Raw genomic sequence first — 18,550 nt, 5'->3', positions numbered from 1 at the left:
TATTCAAGAGCATTTGATGGTGATTTTTATATATTGGTATGTTCAAAATGTTTTTAATAATGTCAGTGTGTCAGACATCATCTCTATGTCTGTCTCAAGGAATTCTAGGAGCTTTATCAAACTTTTAGAAGGTTCAACTGATGACTATATCTTAGCTCTAGAAGAAAGCTGGTATACATATATTGTATATTACAGATATGTAGGTAACTAACAGAATTTGGGTCTCAAGTGGTTATATTAAACTCTTAAAGCATATCTATATTTTATAGCAAGAATGCACTTGATTTTAAGATGCTATGCTCATGCATCAAAGACAAATTCCTTGTGTGTTCAATCACACTTGGCCAATAAAGAACTATCCTATCCTATCCTTTTCTTATGCTTTTTCCTAATCTAGCTCTCCAATAAAATAATTTTCCTGAATAATGCTAACAATATATATATAAAAAATTCAAGGTACTTACATGACCTGAAAATAATTTTGTATTGGTAATAAAAGGTTCTCTAAAAACTTTTATTATGAGATTCAGTTCCCTTATATATTGTCGAACTTCTGCCATGAATGTTTTTACAAGATCGTAATAGGTTTGTTCTCCTGATGTGGAAGGTTCCTCATCAGATAACGTTAGGGTACTAATATCCTCTACATCTTGATGGAACATATCCATCAATACCTGTTTGAAAAAGTGAAAGATCTTCATACCAGATATCAAAAAGGGGGAATACATTGTATTGCACAATTGAATAATGAACTTTCAGTGTGAAAATTAATACAATATATAAGCAAGTACTTGTCTGAGAATCACATTGGCAGAAGGAAAATGTTATTATCAGCAATGATACCATACTTTAAATAAGCATAACAACTCAAGTGGATATTTCATCACAACCTTATTTGACACTTAGGAAATATGTTATTTATAAAGAATTATACAACAGTCAGAATCTCACGATTCTATTAAAGAATTTCATTCAGAAATACTGATCAATACTGACCAATATCATAAATCACCAACTGAAGAATAGAAAGTGCAAAGGAGATGTTCATTATTTCCTCTTTAAGCTGCAGCCTTTAGAAACATTGTTGGAGGACTGAGATATTAGTATGAAAGATGACGCTAAGACAAACAATTTACTACTTTTCAAAAGCCCATGTTCATGTTTAAATTCAGCAAGTACTACGATAACAAGTTATAAATATGACTGTATACTACATACCTTATCAGCACACATTGCTACTTTGATGTCTTGTTTAGTAATTTCATCATGTCTTATATTTCGTACATAGTTTCCAACCAATTTTAAAATATCTGCAGAAATGTATTCCAATACAGCTACAATGTAAACAGATACTTGATGGTCAACTTTATATCCCAGGACTTCCTGAAAGAGATAAACTTATTTTAATATTTCATTATACCCAGACATGTATATAATATAATAAATGTATATTTCAATATAGAAAATTTTTCAACCAAAGCACAACGAAACATGCTGAACTATTTAATCAAATGTTTGCTATTAGTGTTTTATTGAACAAAGTATAGTAACTCAGATGACACATTGGTGCATTTTTAGAATTACACTGTATTTTTAATTCAACGCTAAAACTCAGCTTAATTCTTTTTTATATATAATTCATGCATTTATACTGGAACATGTAACAATTAATTAAATATTTCAGAGTCCAGAGTGCCTAAATCTTGCATTTAGACTGGCTAAGAATACACATTACTTTTAATCTATTTCTGAGCAGCTTAGAAATTCAATAAAAGGAACAGAATAAAACAGTTAAAACAAAACCTATACAATAGGCAGCCCAGACTAAGGCAACTGGAAACGATGTTGGCAATATGGAATAAGGCTGTTATGGGGAATTGACCAATAGATCACACCTGCATTAACACTATGCCTTGGATCAGAGACAGGTTTATTATTTCACTTTTTTCAGAGTTGTCAACCAGTAGATCAGGTTGTATCATGAAGGCTGCATCATTTCCCCTTCACTGGAAGTATTTAAACAAAGAATAGATAGCCATCTATCCAAAATGTTTTAATAGATCCTCCACGAAACAGATGATTAGACTATATGATCTCTGAGATCACTTTCAATTATGTAATGTTATGAAAATTATAATCCTCAGTCTTTCTCCAGAGCTATGGCAAGTTTAGGTATCCAAGTCTCCAAGTATCATGTGTCACATACACATATGACAAGGAATAAATCCTTTTCACAACCTAAAGAAGGGTAGGGATAATGCCCGATCTTTGCTTTGCTGAAGCAGCTCTGAATTCTCCATCATCTAATCCTCATCAGAGTAATGGGAGAAGCAGCATATTGGCAGTCAAACTTTCTGACTAGTTACTAATGCCAGTTAAAATAAGCAGATATCTAATTACAATTTTAATTAATTAAGAATGCCAGATTGTTCAAACAAGTTCTAAATGGACTGGAAAATAAATTCTATTTATAAGTTTTAAGAAATTGGCTTCTCACTCAAAATATTACTGTTTATTTGAAAAAGAAAAACTAACCTATTGAATTTGGAACATCTTATATATATTCTGTTCATATTACTTACCTTTAAGAGTGGATGAATTTTTTCTACTGGAAGAAATAATGGATTTCTTCGTTTCCTCTTTTCAATGGCAGATTGAGCATCAGCTATTGCCCATTTATCAATCGGATGAGGAAAACTTTTTTGGACACGATCCTTGTAACACACAGAGGAAGTACAGTTAAATATATAAACAGTAGATAGCTTTTTGCATTACCATGTCCTAAGGAACTAAAGCTACTTTTGGGGGTGGGGGATATATTTTTTACATTGGGGTTGGGGTGGAGATATGCGAGGATGCCTTTTGTAGATTTTAGCTCTGCATTTAACAGAATAATTCCACATAGATCAGGGTCTAAACGTATGGATCTTGGACTTTCTTATCCAATCTGCCTTTGGATTATGGATTTCCTGTCTAGTCACTCTCAGAGGGTCAGATTAGATAATTATATCTCTTTAGTCCTTTTTCTTAACAGTGGTACCTCACAGGGTTACATATTGAGTCCCTTACTCTATAATAGTGATGACAAACCTTTTTCTTCTTGTGTGCCAAAAATGGGACTGTGAAAAAGAGCCCAATGGGCAAATTGAGTCCTTTTCCCCAAACTTTCAGTTTGCCCGTTGGGCTGTTTTTTGTACTCCAGAGGCTTCAGGGAAGCTCCTGAAGCATGGGGAGGGCAAAAAGGGTCTTCCCCAAGGCTGAAAATCAGCTGGCCAGCACACATGTGCGCTGGAGCTGATATATGATGCATGCCATAAGTTTGCCATCACAGCTCTATACTTTTTACACACATGACTGCAGTTCCACTCATTCCACTTAGTAATACTATTACTAAATTTGCAGATGATACAACAGTGGTGGGACTGATCTTCAGGGGGTGAGGATGAGTCTGCCTATTGAGATGAGGTAGAATGGTTGCTTTCGTGGTGTGGAGACAATAACTTGGTCTTTAACACAAGTAAAACTGAGAAATTTATATTGGACTGTAGAAGGAATAGATCAGACATCTAGCCCTTGCTTATCAGTGAAGACAGTTTTAAGTTTCTGTGTGTTATCATAAAAGAAGACTTGACCTGGGGCGCTCATATTGCAGCACTGGTCAAAAGGGCCCATCAGAGATTATGCTACATGAGATTTCTCAGGAAACAACTGAATGTAAAACTGCTGGTGGCCTTCTACGGCTGTACTATAGAGAGTATTTTAATTTACTGCATCTATGTATGGTTTACCAATTGCACAGTGGCAGATAGGACAGCAGTCCAGAGGATAAAACATCATTGCCCAGAAGATCATTGGTTTCCCTCTCCCCTCTTTGGAAGAGCTTTATTGCTCCCGCTGCCTTAAGAAAGTACAAAACATTCTTAAAGACCCATCTCATCCTGGGCATTCTTTTTTTGAACTACTACCACCTGGCAGATGGTACTGGATAATAAAAACAAGGGCAAATAGGCTGAAATACAGCATCTATCCCAGGGCAATAATCCTGGTATAGTACAATATCGGGTTTTCAATTTCAATTATACAGAATGTAAAGTATGTATGTTTGTGTTTTTATTTTTGTAGTTATAATGTATACTGAAGACGGCATTTAATTTTGTTGTACCATGTACAATGACAATAAGGTAAACTAAACTTTGTATTTAATTTGATCTACAAAGTACAATGCATAACATGGACGGCAAATTATTGAATAAAAAAATATAATGGGATAGGCTAAAATAAACTATGCACAATTGATATGACCTGTTGGTAGCTCAAGGTTGACTCAACCCTCCATCATTCTGAAGTTAGTAAAATGAGGACTGATATTGTTGGGGCCAATATGCTGACATTTGTAAGCTGGCAATTTGGGCCAGCATATAAATCTATTCCTATTGATAAGCATTTAAAACAATTAAGCAAATAACAATTTATTTGACTTAAAATAATTATAATGGTATTAGAGAAATATCCCTTCAGGGGAATATTTGAGAACTGCAATGTCCCTAAAGAATGCCTTCATATTACACTTCCCTTACAAAGATACGGAGAGAAGATCCTCGTTCAATTATTTTAATGCACAAATGGCTTAATGAGGGGAATACACTTAGGACCTTTAGGATTTGAGATATTTTGAATATAAAGATATGAACCATTAATTCGAGTCATGCTCAGAGATATAGGCAGCTGCTAAAATTTTATTCGGAATATTCAAATCAGCTAACATTTTAATTGCAAAATTCTGCAGTAGCAAAGATGCTGGTGTTTAGTATATTCTGCAGTCGTAGATACCAACACATCCTAACAGGTTCAAACCCAATTTGCTGCTTCATAACATTTTATTTACTTGCTTACTTATTTTTCCTATTTCTAAACCTCCCACATCCCATATCCCTTCTTTGTGCCAAAGAAATAGAATATAGCAGTAGAAACAAATAATGCAACATAGCAAAATTATGTCAAAATTTCCTAACAATTCAATACATAATTTATACTCATCTATAAATTAAAAATAAATTATGGGCATTTTTAATACAGGTAGGTCCTTTGTGACTTGTGATCACAATTGAGAACAGAATTATCATTAGAAGTCATAAATCAAATCAGACCTGGTTTTATAACAATTGTTAAATGCAGCCACTTTGACTGTCAGTAAACAAAGAGTTTTAAGTTGAGGACTATATATATACCAACAAGAAGAGCATCAATAATGTATAGAATTGAACAATATAAGTTACCTCTACATCTGAGAAACTTCTTGGTTGAGCTTGACACAGCATATTTAGTAACTGCAGAATTAACTCCTCAACATACTGCAAAGCATCTTCTGTAGAAGATAGTTTAGGGTGGACTTGCATCTGGACCTATATTCAACAAATAATTGCATTTATTAAAAAATCAATACAAAAATGTGGACAGCTAAGTGCCCGGTGGCCCACAAAAGCCGTATTAAAATCTTAAGATTCAGACATTAGACATCGAGAGTATTTAAATTGTAGAAAGGAAAATGAGCACAAAGAATGAAAGCAACATTAGGGTCAAGACAAATTGTATATCGAAAATTACCGGTTCAGATTTGTGAACCACTATGAACGCACTAGATGAAATTGAATACAAAGGAAAGAAAGTGTTCAGAAAAGTATAAAATCTTTGACTTGGTCATCTTTAAACCAGCAGACATGGTAATTAACACATTTCCTTTACTGACTACCATTTTTGATTGCAATTAAAATGACTGGAATTGCATATTAAAAACTGTCAAAAAATCTTATTTCTTGGAATATTGAAACAAGGGAAAAGGAAATTTGCAATTAACACAGATATCGATATCTTTTATTATTTTAAACATATGAAATAAGCTATACATAATATATAGGTGATGAAATATTTATATTTATATATGAAATATAAGGTCTAACATTTATGTACAGTATTCTATAGTATATTTTAGTTTTTGCTGGGAAAATGGGCAAGAAATAGTGCAACGACCTTTTAAAGAGCAAAATAATGGGAATACTAAACTTCACCTTGAGTAACACAGAAGATTCAACAGATTGACCAATTTGTTTCTAAATTTGATGTATAAAATAAGTTTAATTTGATTTATCTGCAGAAAGCATAACATGAAGATACTGAAGTAATTCTTGCTTTAGTGGCATTTATAATTTAGTATTTAGAAACAGCAGCAAATCTGAATATTCATTTATACTTTCCAAAAACAAATAAACACTACTGCATTGATTCATTTTCCTATAATGTTTACCTTAATTGAAACTTATTGTTTTTAAAAAATACCACCATATTCACTTAGAAAATGTCATTGCTTTCAATTGTCAAGTTTCATAAATATTTAGAGATGTAAAAACCATATGCTTTTAGTTGTAAAGCAGACAACATAAAGACTCAACTCATGTTAGCACAATTCTTTAGGGTTAATTAGTTTATTAATTAATCAAATGCTAATAAATTTAGCACCCATTTGACGAAAAAGACTAGTATCTGAAGCAAATAAGAAATATAATTAGATACTGATCAGACAACAATATCTGATGCAGAATACCCTCCTTTTTATTTTATAAACAAAGGAGATTCGAAGGCTATTATTTGACTGTAGAACAAACTAACGCCAGAGTGTAGTTTGTTTGATTTTGATGCTTATTAAATAGGCATCATTAATCAAAGAAAACCTTAGTTATCACATTTGAGTAAAAGATCCACTAAGCACTCTGCCCTTAACAGTGGCCAATCAGATATTGAAAAACCTTATAAGCAGGAAATAAAGATTATGATTATCTGATTGCTCGCCTCAAACAATTTCTCATAGGTTTATTGCCTCGGTACATAATGTTCTCTTTAACTAACAGAGTTTCCCTTATGTTTATCTAATGGCTAGGTATCCTGTACATACATACATACATACATACATACATACATGTCAGATCTTGTGAGTTATCAGTATGAGAACTCCAGAAACCCCTAGATCTCACAAATTTCAATCATTTAATGTGTCCTGGAAAAATATTGTGCAATAGCAGTAGTCACCTGAAAATGTTATTCTTCTCTACAATGATCATTTAAAAAGCTATCTAAGAGTGCAGTCCTAAATTTCTGTTGCCTGGTGAAAATGAATAGGATATTGCAGAGGTGTGAGTGGAAGATGGAGGCTCCAATAATATAGCATACAGTGATACCTCGTCTTACAAACGCCTCATCATACAAACTTTTCGAGATACAAACCTGGGGTTTAAGATTTTTTTGCCTCTTCTTACAAACTATTTTCACCTTACAAACCCACCACCGCTGCTGGGATGCCCCGCCTCCGGACTTCCGTTGCCAGCGAAGCACTCGTTTTTGTGCTGCTGGGATTCCCCTGATGCGCCCTTTGCTGGGAAACCCCACCTCCAGACTTCCGTTGCCAGCGAAGTGCTCGTTTTTGCGATGCTGGGATTCCCATGCTGGGATTCCCCTGCAGCATGGCAAAAACACAGAAGTCTTGAGGTGGGGTTTCCTATGGAGGGGATCCTCAGGGGAATCCCAGCAGCACAAAAACGGCTGGCAAAAGCGGTGAGTTTTGGGCTTGCACGCATTAATCGCTTTTCCATTGATTCCTATGGGAAACATTGTTTCATCTTACAAACTTTTCACCTTAAGAACCTCATCCCAGAACCAATTAAGTTTGTAAGACAAGGTATCACTGTATTTCATTTGCCAAGAATTTGAAAAGATGGAAAGTTCTGTCAGCAATGGTTGAATGAAGAATAATTTGGTAATTGGGCAGCCTAGCTGAATTCAAACTGTTGGACTCACCAGTTATGCATTCAATGGTATAGTTCAGTGATAGCGAACCTTTTTTTCCTCGGGTGCCGAAAGAGCATGGGCATGCACTATCGTGCATGCGTGAGTGCCCACACCCATAATTCAATGCCTGGGGAGGGTGAAAGCTTTCCCCGCCCCCAAAAGGCCCTCTAGAGGCCAGAAATGGCCTGGTTCCCAACTTCTGGTGGGTCCAGTAGGCATGTGTTTTGCCCTTCCCACGGTCCAAAGGCTTTCCTGGAGCCTGGGGAGGGTAAAAATGCCCTCCTCCATCCCCTCAATGGCTATCTGGAAGCCAAAAACTCCCTCCCAGGGCCTCTGTGTGACCCAAAAATCAGCTGGCTGGCACACATGTACATTGGAGCTGAGCTAGGGCAATGACTCATTCGCCAGCAGATATGGCTCCGCGTGCCACCTGTGGCACCCGGGCCATAGGTTCACCATCACTAGTATAGTTAATCTATAACCCTTGCCTTCAATAGGGGGATGCTTAAAATACAACAATGCATAGATCTGAAAAGTTCAAAGTTGTTCTTCATTTACTGCTTAGGTCAGCAAATACCAGCAAAGCTGGGAATAAAGGAGACTTACTTTCCAAAGCTATTGGTTCCTTCCTTTCATGTTTTGTTTACATTATTTTTCTATATACAGTTCAACATATATCATCTAGAAAACTAGAATAGAACATAGAAATCAACGCAAAAATAATTCCAATAGTGTATGAGGTTAAAACAGACATAGACCACAGCTTGTGTTTTCATATCCTCCTCCTTTGCCAAAGTTGATGTATGTTTGGGTCTTTTGTCCAAATTAGATAATGAGGCTTAATTTCTGAAATCCAATTACATCAATTAAGCATTTGTTTATGAGTAGGACTTACGCTAAGATTTCTAAATAAGCATAGTAAATATATTGATTGATTTGGCTAGCAAATAAAAGGAGATAACATTATTAGCTAAATGTGAAAAGAGCGAGTAGTTTAAGTATATGTACAAGTATTTGTATTTGTGTGTCTATAGATATTAGTTGCAATTCAAAAGTGTTTGTATATTACTATTGCAGAATTAGATTAAAAGTTATTTAAATGGTGTCAACATTCAATGAAACATTACCATATAGCCACCAATGTGTAAATTTAAGATGTTGGATAATGATTATGAATTCAGCATTTAGCCATAGAGGTTTTATTTGCTGACATGGGATGATCATTATCTCATCTCATCTATCTCACTCTCTGCCATAAAAATAGTATGGGGGGAAAATGGAGGAGGGACTGCAGTGTATCTACATTGTACTCTTGAAGGCAATAAAGCTAAAACATAAACAAAATACAGATACTCTTGATAGTAACACTTCCTTTAAACTGTAGCTTGCAGTAGTATTCAACTCTCACATTTCCAGTACACAAACTAAAGTAGGGGAGCAACTGCAAAACTTTATCTTACGTTTTTTTCAACTTGAGTATAAAAGTTTAAGCACAGCCATTGATGTCACACTGACATATTTAAAATTACTCTGAAATACTTAACCTTAGATCACTGTTCCAATCAAGTAAATGCAATGCATGCAGCAGTATACAAATAATATACAGAAAAGTCATTATCATAAACAAAATAACAGCAAAAACCTATAACTTTTTCATCTTCACTTAAATTGTGTATAAGAAATCTGCAATCAACGCTAACTTTAATTCAGAGTAACCTGGTTTAAAACTAGGCTAGCACATATAAAGAGAATTAGAATTAAACATGATGCATGTTTGAAAGAAATACATGCATATAGATTAAAATATGTGGCTAGGCTAAGAAAACATACTCATATGCTCACTGTACAGCATTATCTATTCGATAGATTTATATAATGCCTTTCATCATAGGATCCAAAACACCAAATAAGATTTCCAAGTGGTCTCCTATCCAAGCACCTAATCCGGAATTATGTATTTTCAGCAAAATCCTTGATTCGTGTCCATTCAAAATTAAAATAACAGATAGGAAAATACATGGCTCTAGGAAAAGCAAAGCAAAACCCCATTTTCTCACAAATAGTTGAAGTAGTCTTTCTTCTAATATATCAAGGCTAGTTAACTTTCCCTCTAATAGGCTGAAGTACTTGTGCATGTTATTGTGAGTAATCCGATTTATTTTTGGAAAATACCCTTCATGTCTGTCTTCCTATTCTTTTAGTTCCTTCAACTTTCCCCCCCCTCTCCCTTTCTAATTACTTGTCTCTAACAGATACAAGAAACTGATGTCTTTTATGGCCAGCAACTGCTGGGGCTATTTTCAACTACTTTCAACTATATACAGTATATGGGTCAATCTTTGTGAAGTGGACTAGGTGTTGCAGCCTTATTTGAAAAGAAACCATCACAACATATATGACAGAAAAAAACGTGCTCTTTCTAATGAAATAAAAATGAAGGTGATTGAAGGTGAGAAAATAGAGAGCTTTGTTTCATCACCTTCAATCAGCTTCTTCTGTTTTCTCACCTTCAATCAGCTTCATTTTTATTTCATTAGAAAGAGCATGTTTTTCCCTATCATATATGTTGTCTTTGTAATGGTTTCTTTTCAAATAAGGCTTCAATTTCACCTGGTCCACTTGACAAAGAATGACCCATATCTATTTTCAACTACTACTTTCCAATACTTGTCTCTAAGCAGATACAAGAGACTAATGTCTTTTCATGGCCAGCAACTACAGTGGAACCCCGACATAAGAGCTGCTCTACTTAAGAGCAACTCGAGATAAGAGCTGGGAGGGGAGAGATATTTTTGTTCTACTTACAAGCCCAAATTCGAGATACAAGCGCCAAGGAGCTGTCTCCTGAAGCCAAACGCTAACTTCCGCGTTCGGCTTCAGGAGACAGCTGCGAAGCGGCGCGCGTGTTTTAAAAGGTTGCAGCCGGCCTGGGGGGCTCGGGGGGGGGGGGGTGCTTGCAGCTTTCTTTCTTGCTCTTTTTCTTTCTCTCTTTTACCTTCCCTTCCTCTATTTCTTCTTTTCTTTCTCCTTCCCACCTTCTTCCCTCCCTCCCTCCCTTCACTCATTCCTCTCTTACTCTCCCCTTTCATAAGTTTCCTTGCTTCCTTCCTCTGTTCCTGTCCCTTCCCTCTTTCCTTCCTTCCTTCCCACCCTCCGTCCATTCATTCACCCATTCCTCTCTTGATCGCTTAAAGCCGGTCCCTGGTGCAAAAAGGGTTGGGGACCTCTGTCCTACAGGATTGGGTGGCAGAGAAGTTGAACATATGTAAATTTAAAAGTTTAAGAAAGTTTACAAGTTAAGTGAAAGAAACTTCATTATTCATTTATATGTACATGTACATTTCTTCATTAAAAACATGTCTTTCTGCATAATTTAGACTAACTTTGTGAGTTTTTTGAGGGCTGGAACCAATTAAAATTATTTACATTAATTCCTATGGGGAAAAGTCGTTCGAGATAAGAGCTGCTCGACTTAAGAGCCCAGGTCCGGAACGAATTAAACTCGTATCTCGAGGTACCACTGTATTAGTGCCTGGATTTCTATTGCAGTCTATTATACATTTTGCAGACAGTGCAGGCTGATGTTTTCCCCCTAAGGCAAATCATGCAGGTACCAAAAATCCACTGACTTTTGATTATCACAATTCCCCGGTGCATCTCCACTAGGTATAGGTTCTCTCCCACGGAAAGTTACCAAATCCCTGGAGAACATGAATAGGATATTGCAGAGGTGTGAGTGGAAGATGGAAGCTTCAATAATACAGCATATTTTTATTTGCCAAGAATTTGAAAGGATGGAAACTTCTGTCAGCAATCTTTGGATGAAGAATACTTTGGAAATTGGGCAACTTAGCCGAATTCAAACTGTTACCAAATCCCTCAACTAATTGCCAACAGTCATCCACCCCAGGCGCTAACTACTATATAACAGTATATATCTAATCTTCAGGCGTTATCTAACGCAGTGTTTCCCAACCTTGGCAGCTTGAAGCTATTTGGACTTCAACTCCCAGAATTCCCCAGCCAGCGAATGCTGGCTGGGGAATTCTGGGAGTTGAAGTCCAGATTGCTTCAAGTTGCCAAGGTTGGGAAACACTGATCTAATGTATCTCTCTCACCTGCGTGAGCTAACCTTCACGGGCTCATCTGCCAAGCCTTCATTCTCGAGGGCGTTTGTGCGCTGCAAGGAGAAGACGCCCCCCCTCACCTTTTTTAGGGCGGCCACCAGGAGACCCCGCCACTTGGGCGCATTCTCTTCACTGAAGAACTCGTACTGCAGCGGAGCCGCTTGCATCTTGCCTGCCCCGTCCCGCCCCCCTGAGGGGTGGGGTGGGGGGGAAAGGACAGGAATCACTGCCGAGCCCGACGTCGCTCCCGGTCTTGGAGCGAAGGTCGCGGGCAGCGTCCAGAACCACCGGAGGAGGACCGAGGCAGCGGGAGCCGCCAAAGGCGCCAGCGGCAAAACCCAACGTCGGGGGACGGAGGCGACATCCCTTTCCCGGTCACCCGCCGTCCCGTCCCGGCCTTGTCTCACTCAGGGACCGGCCTGGGAGAAGACACCACCGGACATTCTATCTCTCGCCTTGACAGGGTCCGAGACTGAAAAAAAGGTCCGAGGGGGGGTTAGGAAACCCGTCCACGAGAGGAGAAATGACGGTTACTCCGGAGAAAGGGGCAGGGTCTCGCCTGCAGCTTTGAACTCTCGGGATTCTTCCCTTGTCTTGATGGTTATAACCGCCGACGCATGCGCAGTGCGGGCGAAGGCTGTTTGGGCATGCGCACTTCGGGTTCAGTCACTCTTCTCACTTTTTTTTTCTTCTTCTTCTTCTTCCCGAAGCGTCTTCTTTGGAAACTGTTCGCTTTGCTTTCCCTTTTCCTCTTCCTCCGAAGTGCGGAAGTGAGGCTGCGAGCTAACCATAACCTCCGCTCGATCTAAGGGCCGAGAATCGAAAACCGAATGTCTGAGCGGAGCTTGTTTGGCGCTTTGGAAAAAGAGGGTGGGGAGGCCATGTCTGCCCGAGCGCCCCCTGTAGCCTGGAGGACTCATTATTATCCGTCGTCGGTCTCTTGTACTTGGGACATTCAAAACAAAACAACGCGGGATAATACTGGATTCCTTCACATAATTGGTTTGACAGTAAACGAACGTTGCGGATTCCGTGAAATGACAGGAAGCTGAAGGCGTGTTTTCGCCATGCAGTTACGAAGATGTGTGGCGTTATGTTGGTAGCACAATAATAACTTCGATTACTCTTTAAGAAAATTAATTGCGGTTGTGTCCTGACACAAAAAGATTTTGGACTAAGATACCCAAATGGATACAAGAAATTACCCATTTGCAAATAGAATTCACACCGGAACTCCTTTTAGGAATATTTAAGAATAATATACTAAGAGCATTAAGTATCTCATACTTCATATTACCACGACGGCTAGGATCATATTTGCCCAATTTTGGAAAAATTTGGGAACCCCCCAGAAAGCACAATAATTAGCAAATACAGTATATAAATGCTCTGAGATGGACAGGCAAACTTGACTTGGGAGGCCAGAAAGTATTTTGAAATACTTTTGTGTTTTGAAAGTATTTTGAAAGACCAGAAAGTATTTTGAAATAGGGAATAGATAGTACCATTGGATCGAGCATAGAAAAGCAAAAATAAAAGAGCTGAAATAGAAGCATAATATGTAAATATGTATACTGTATAGAAAAGTATAAGTATTTAGCTATTGTAATAACATAATAGTACAGATCGTGCAAAATGCAGCTGCGAGAGCAGTCATGGGCCTACCTAGGTATGCCCATGTTTCACCATCACTCCGCAGTCTGCATTGGTTGCCGATCAATTTCCGGTCACAATTCAAAGTGTTGGTTATGACCTTTAAAGCCCTTCATGGCATCGGACCAGAATATCTCCGAGACCGCCTCCTGCCGCACGAATCCCAGCGACCGATTAGGTCCCACAGAGTGGGCCTTCTCCGGGTCCCGTCAACTAAACAATGTCGGTTGGCGGGCCCCAGGGGAAGAGCCTTCTCTGTGGCGGCCCCGGCCCTCTGGAACCAACTCCCCCCGGAGATTAGAACTGCCCCTACTCTTCCTGCCTTCCGTAAACTCCTTAAAACCCACCTTTGCCGTCAGGCATGGGGGAACTGAAACATCTCCCCCTGGGCACGTTTAATTTATGCATGGTATGTCTGTGTGTGTGACTGTTAGCATATAGGGTTTTTTAAATATTTAAATATTTTAAATTTGTCTGATTGCTTATGATTTGTTTTTACATGTTGTGAGCCGCCCCGAGTCTTCGGAGAGGGGCGGCATACAAATCTAAGTAATAAATAAATAAATAAACAGTGTCCTAATATATAAAATGAAATGAAGCTCCCAAAAAATGCAATGTTACGTCATTGCAAAAAATAAAATAATATAAAAACAATAATACAATAAATACAATAAGTGATTCTGCATTGTTACATCAATGCAGAATCACTTATTGTATTTATTGTATTGTTTTTATAAGAAAGACTGAAAATTAATAAATTCTATTTAAAAAAAATTAGGTTCACCAATTTGTGCCGTTAACATTTTCCTTGGGGGGATGGGGACAATTTTCCTTAGTTTTGAAATATATGCTTTGAAAAATATGTTTAATCTTGTTCTCCTAAGCTATCTGGAAACTGCCTAATACCATGAACTGTAGTAATGTAAAATTGTTAATAGTTTCCTCAGCCTCTGTAACCCAATTTTTTAAAAAATGTATACAGTGTATAAGGAAACTGACCATTCTTGACTGGCCCAGCCAGAGCCCTGCCCTCAACCCAATTGAGCATATGACCTGAAAATGGCTGTCCACCTATGTTTATCATCCAACCTGATGGAACTGGAAAGGATCTGCAGGGAAGAATGGCAGAGGATCCCCAAATCCAGATGTGAGAGACTTGTGGCATTACTCCCAAGAAGACTCATGGCTGTACTGAGCAAAGGGTCTGAATACTTATGACCATGTGATATTTCAGTTTTTCTTTTTCAATAAACTTGCAAAAATATCTATATTTCTCGGGGGTTTTCTGTCAAGATGGGGTGCTGAGTTTACATTAATGAGAAATAAAATGAACTTTTTTGCTTTTACCAAATGGCTGCAATGAAACAGAGCGAAAAATTTTAAGGGGTCTGAATACTTTCCCGATCCACTGTAGGAAGGAAAGTCCTGGATGAGCCTCTAAAGCAGCGGTCCCCAAACTACGGCCCGCGGGCCACATGCGGCCCACTGAGGCCATTTATCCGGCCCGCCGGTGAGTGACAAGAGCACAGGGAAAAGAGAGAGAGAAAGAAAGAAAAGGGAAAGAGAGGGAGGGAAGGAGGAGAGGAAGGAAGGAGGGAAGGAAGGAAGGAAGGAAGGAGAAATGGAGGGAACAAGGAAGGAAGGAAGGAAGAATGAAATGGAGGGACAGGAAGGAAGGACTGTTTTGGGTAGGTAATTTTTTAAAATTTTTCTCTCAACATACATTCAAACAACACAGTGTACCATCTAATTTTCCATGAATAAAATGCAGTATTTTGTTAGTAACTAATATCAATCATCAAAAAAGTTGCAAAAGTTTTTTTTTCTAATTTTGTCATCCAGTTACATTCATTTTCTTTTAAATTTCCTCCTTAATGTTCCTTCAAAAAGTGTGCAACACCAATTATATTTCTAACTTATTAACCATTATGCCAAAGTGCTTCCTTCTTTCTTTATACATTTTTCATAAGCCAAGAAAACCTTGTATAGCCAATCAGATGTCAACAAAAGAAAATGTAAAACAAAACATAAACATATATGAATTTCAAACCTTCCCCCTCTAAATAGTACGTTCCCATTTTGTTTTTTACTTTAAAAAGTGTGCATAGGAGTTTGTTCATGGTATTTTTTATAGTCCGGCCCTCCAACAGTCCGAGGGACAGTGAACTGACCCCTGTGTAAAAAGTTTGGGGACCCCTGCTCTAAAGGATATCTCCTAAAACTCTGTCCATTCACCTGTTTGAAATTCCAGAAGAATGTCATAAACAAAAGGGTCAGGCTGCATTCCAGGACTTAGAATAGAATATAATTCTTTATTGGCCAAGTGTGATTGCACACACAAGGAATTTGTCTTTGGTGCATATGCTCTCAGTGTACATAAAAGAAAGATACATTTTTTAAAACTAACGGGAGACATCTTTATCCTGTCTTTGTTCCCATGCAAGAAATGTTTGGCGATAACGTTGAGTCTTCAAGGGTAGCAACCAGGGGTGAAATTCAGCAGATTCTAGAGAACTGGTAGTGGAAATTTTGAATAGTTCGGAGAACTGGCAAATACAAATGCAGCTACTTGAGCTGTTGCGGGTGCACTTAGGTACACCCACACTAACACAAATTCTCCTCGGACTGCACTGGCTCCCAATTGGTCTCTGGGTGCAATACAAGGTATTGGTCATTACCTTTAAGGCTCTGCATGGTCTAGGGCCAAACTATCTTTGCAACCACCTTCTACCACATAGCTCCCAACGACTGATAAGGGCCCACAGAGTTGATCTTTTCTAGGTCTCATCAGCTAAAAAATGCCAGCTGGCGAGCCCACGGGAGAGGCCTTCTCAGTGGCTGCTCCGACTCTTTGGAACAGCTACCTCCTGAGATCTGGACTACCCCCATCCTACTGGCCTTCCAAAAAGCTATAAAGACCTGGCTTTTCCGGCAGGCCTGTGGCCGTTGATCTGATGGTACGCCATTGGGATCCAGCCATTAATGACATGGATGGTTTTAACTGTTTTGTTTTTAATTGTTTTAGATCATTTTTAAGGGGGTTTAATGTTACATCTATGGTTTATTCTTTGGTTGTGAGCCACCCGGAGTTCTAGGGAGTTGGGCAGCACGCAAATCCAAATAAATAAATACCACCTCTGGCTGGGGATTTTTCAGTATCCTTCCCCTGACGCATCCACCTAGCCATGTCCACAGAACTGGTAGGGGAAATAGTTGAATTTCACCCCTGCTAGCAACCAATAGCAATAGCACCTATTGTTTCACAGCCCTTTCCAAGCAGTTTAGTGTCAGCCTCCAACAATCTGGGTCCTCATTTTACTGACTTCCTCCATAAATTTCTCATTCCAAGGTAGATATTCTTCAAAGTATCTCGTGGCTATTCCATGGTTTATGTGCTAAAGTTCTAATTAGTGTATTTGAATGCCTTCTAGTATTTTGAGGATGGGAAAAAAATTACAGAGAATGGCAGAATAGCTGTTTTGCAGATGACCTGAGATCAGGAATATTCAGCATTCGCCCAGTTTAGAGAGATCTTTGGGGAATTCATTTTCACTTTCTACCACCTTAATGTAGAGTAGGTGTAGACTTAGTAAGCTTAGTGTTTATTTCTAAATTGTGACAATTTGTAAGCAAATGTCAGGAAAAAGAAATCATATGACCTCTGGACAAAGCAACAGTCATAAATACGATCAGTTGCCAAGCATCTGAATTTTGGCCGCTTGACTTACGACCAAAATTGAGCCCAACATTTACATGAGAAATTTGAGTTTTGTCCCATTTTTTGACCTTTCCTGCCACACTTAAGTGAGTCACTGCAGTTGATAAGTTAGTAATATGGTTGGTCAAGAGGCCATTAAACAAATGATTGTAAGTCAATAGCTATCTGTAGTTATGTTGCTGTAGATTTTAACTGTAGTTGAAACCAGTTTGGTGTAGTAATTACAGCACCAGGCTAGAAAACTGGAAGACCATGAGTGCTAGTCTTGCCTTAGGCACAAAGGTAGTGGTGACCTTGGGTCAGTCACTCACTCTCAGTCCTAGGAAGGAGGAAGTGGCAAACTACTTTTGAAATCTTGACAAGAAAACTGCAGGGTTGTTCAGGTAATCAGCAGGCATCAACACTAACATGAAAGAACCAATAAAAATATAGTAATATGTATAATTTACTGAGCCATTCTGGCTGTTTTGCTATTCTGTAAGTGGATAACAGTCTGAGATTTGATAGGAAATAAAAGTTTTCTCATATAGTGCAGCTAGTCAATAATGACTACTTTGGCTTTTCAATGACTTCTCAACAGGTATGTCTGCAGCATGCTTTTAGAATGTTCATTATAACAATATCTCATACTATTACAACACATGTACAAAAAGTGGAGTTTGCACTGTAAAATTATGACACACATTATATAGAAACATAGAAGACTGACGGCAGAAAAAGACCTCATGGTCCATCTAGTCTGCCCTTATACTATTTCCTGTATTTTATCTTACAATGGATATATGTTTATCCCAGGCATGTTTAAATTCAGTTACTGTGGATTTACCAACCACGTCTGCTGGAAGTTTGTTCCAAGGATCTACAGTACTACTCTTTCAGTGAAATAATATTTTCTCATGTTGCTTTTGATCTTTCCCCCAACTAACTTCAGATTGTGTCCCCTTGTTCTTGTGTTCACTTTCCTATTAAAAACACTTCCCTCCTGAACCTTATTTAACCCTTTAACATATTTAAATGTTTTGATCATGTCCCCCCTTTTCCTTCTGTCCTCCAGATTGAGTTCATTAAGTCTTTCCTGATACGTTTTATGCTTAAGACCTTCCACCATTCTTGTAGCCTGTCTTTGGACCCGTTCAATTTTGTCAATATCTTTTTGTACATCATTTCTCCTTGTCACCTGGTGGATGTCCATGTATACAAGTATTGCTATATGTGT

General features: G+C 38.1%; 1 protein-coding gene across 1 annotated transcript in view; it reads right to left on the bottom strand.

The window, feature by feature from the left end:
• The window catches only part of SOS1 (SOS Ras/Rac guanine nucleotide exchange factor 1), a 54,969-nt gene extending 42,136 nt beyond the window's left edge, over positions 1-12,833 (bottom strand). The window contains exons 1-5 of the mRNA XM_070734695.1: positions 12,044-12,833; positions 5,277-5,402; positions 2,583-2,714; positions 1,219-1,383; positions 465-674 (exon numbers count right to left, since the gene is read on the bottom strand). Of these exons, the coding sequence (XP_070590796.1) occupies positions 465-674; positions 1,219-1,383; positions 2,583-2,714; positions 5,277-5,402; positions 12,044-12,130 (720 nt within the window). The 5' untranslated portion in view covers positions 12,131-12,833. The remainder of the gene's footprint in view (positions 1-464; positions 675-1,218; positions 1,384-2,582; positions 2,715-5,276; positions 5,403-12,043) is intronic.
• Positions 12,834-18,550: the final 5,717 nt, after the last annotated feature.

The sequence above is a fragment of the Erythrolamprus reginae genome, chromosome 1 (assembly GCF_031021105.1).
Source record: "Erythrolamprus reginae isolate rEryReg1 chromosome 1, rEryReg1.hap1, whole genome shotgun sequence".
In the NCBI taxonomy this organism is placed as follows: domain Eukaryota; kingdom Metazoa; phylum Chordata; class Lepidosauria; order Squamata; family Dipsadidae; genus Erythrolamprus; species Erythrolamprus reginae.
Note: the sequence above shows the minus strand (reverse complement) of the source record. Positions and strands in the feature narration are given on the sequence as shown.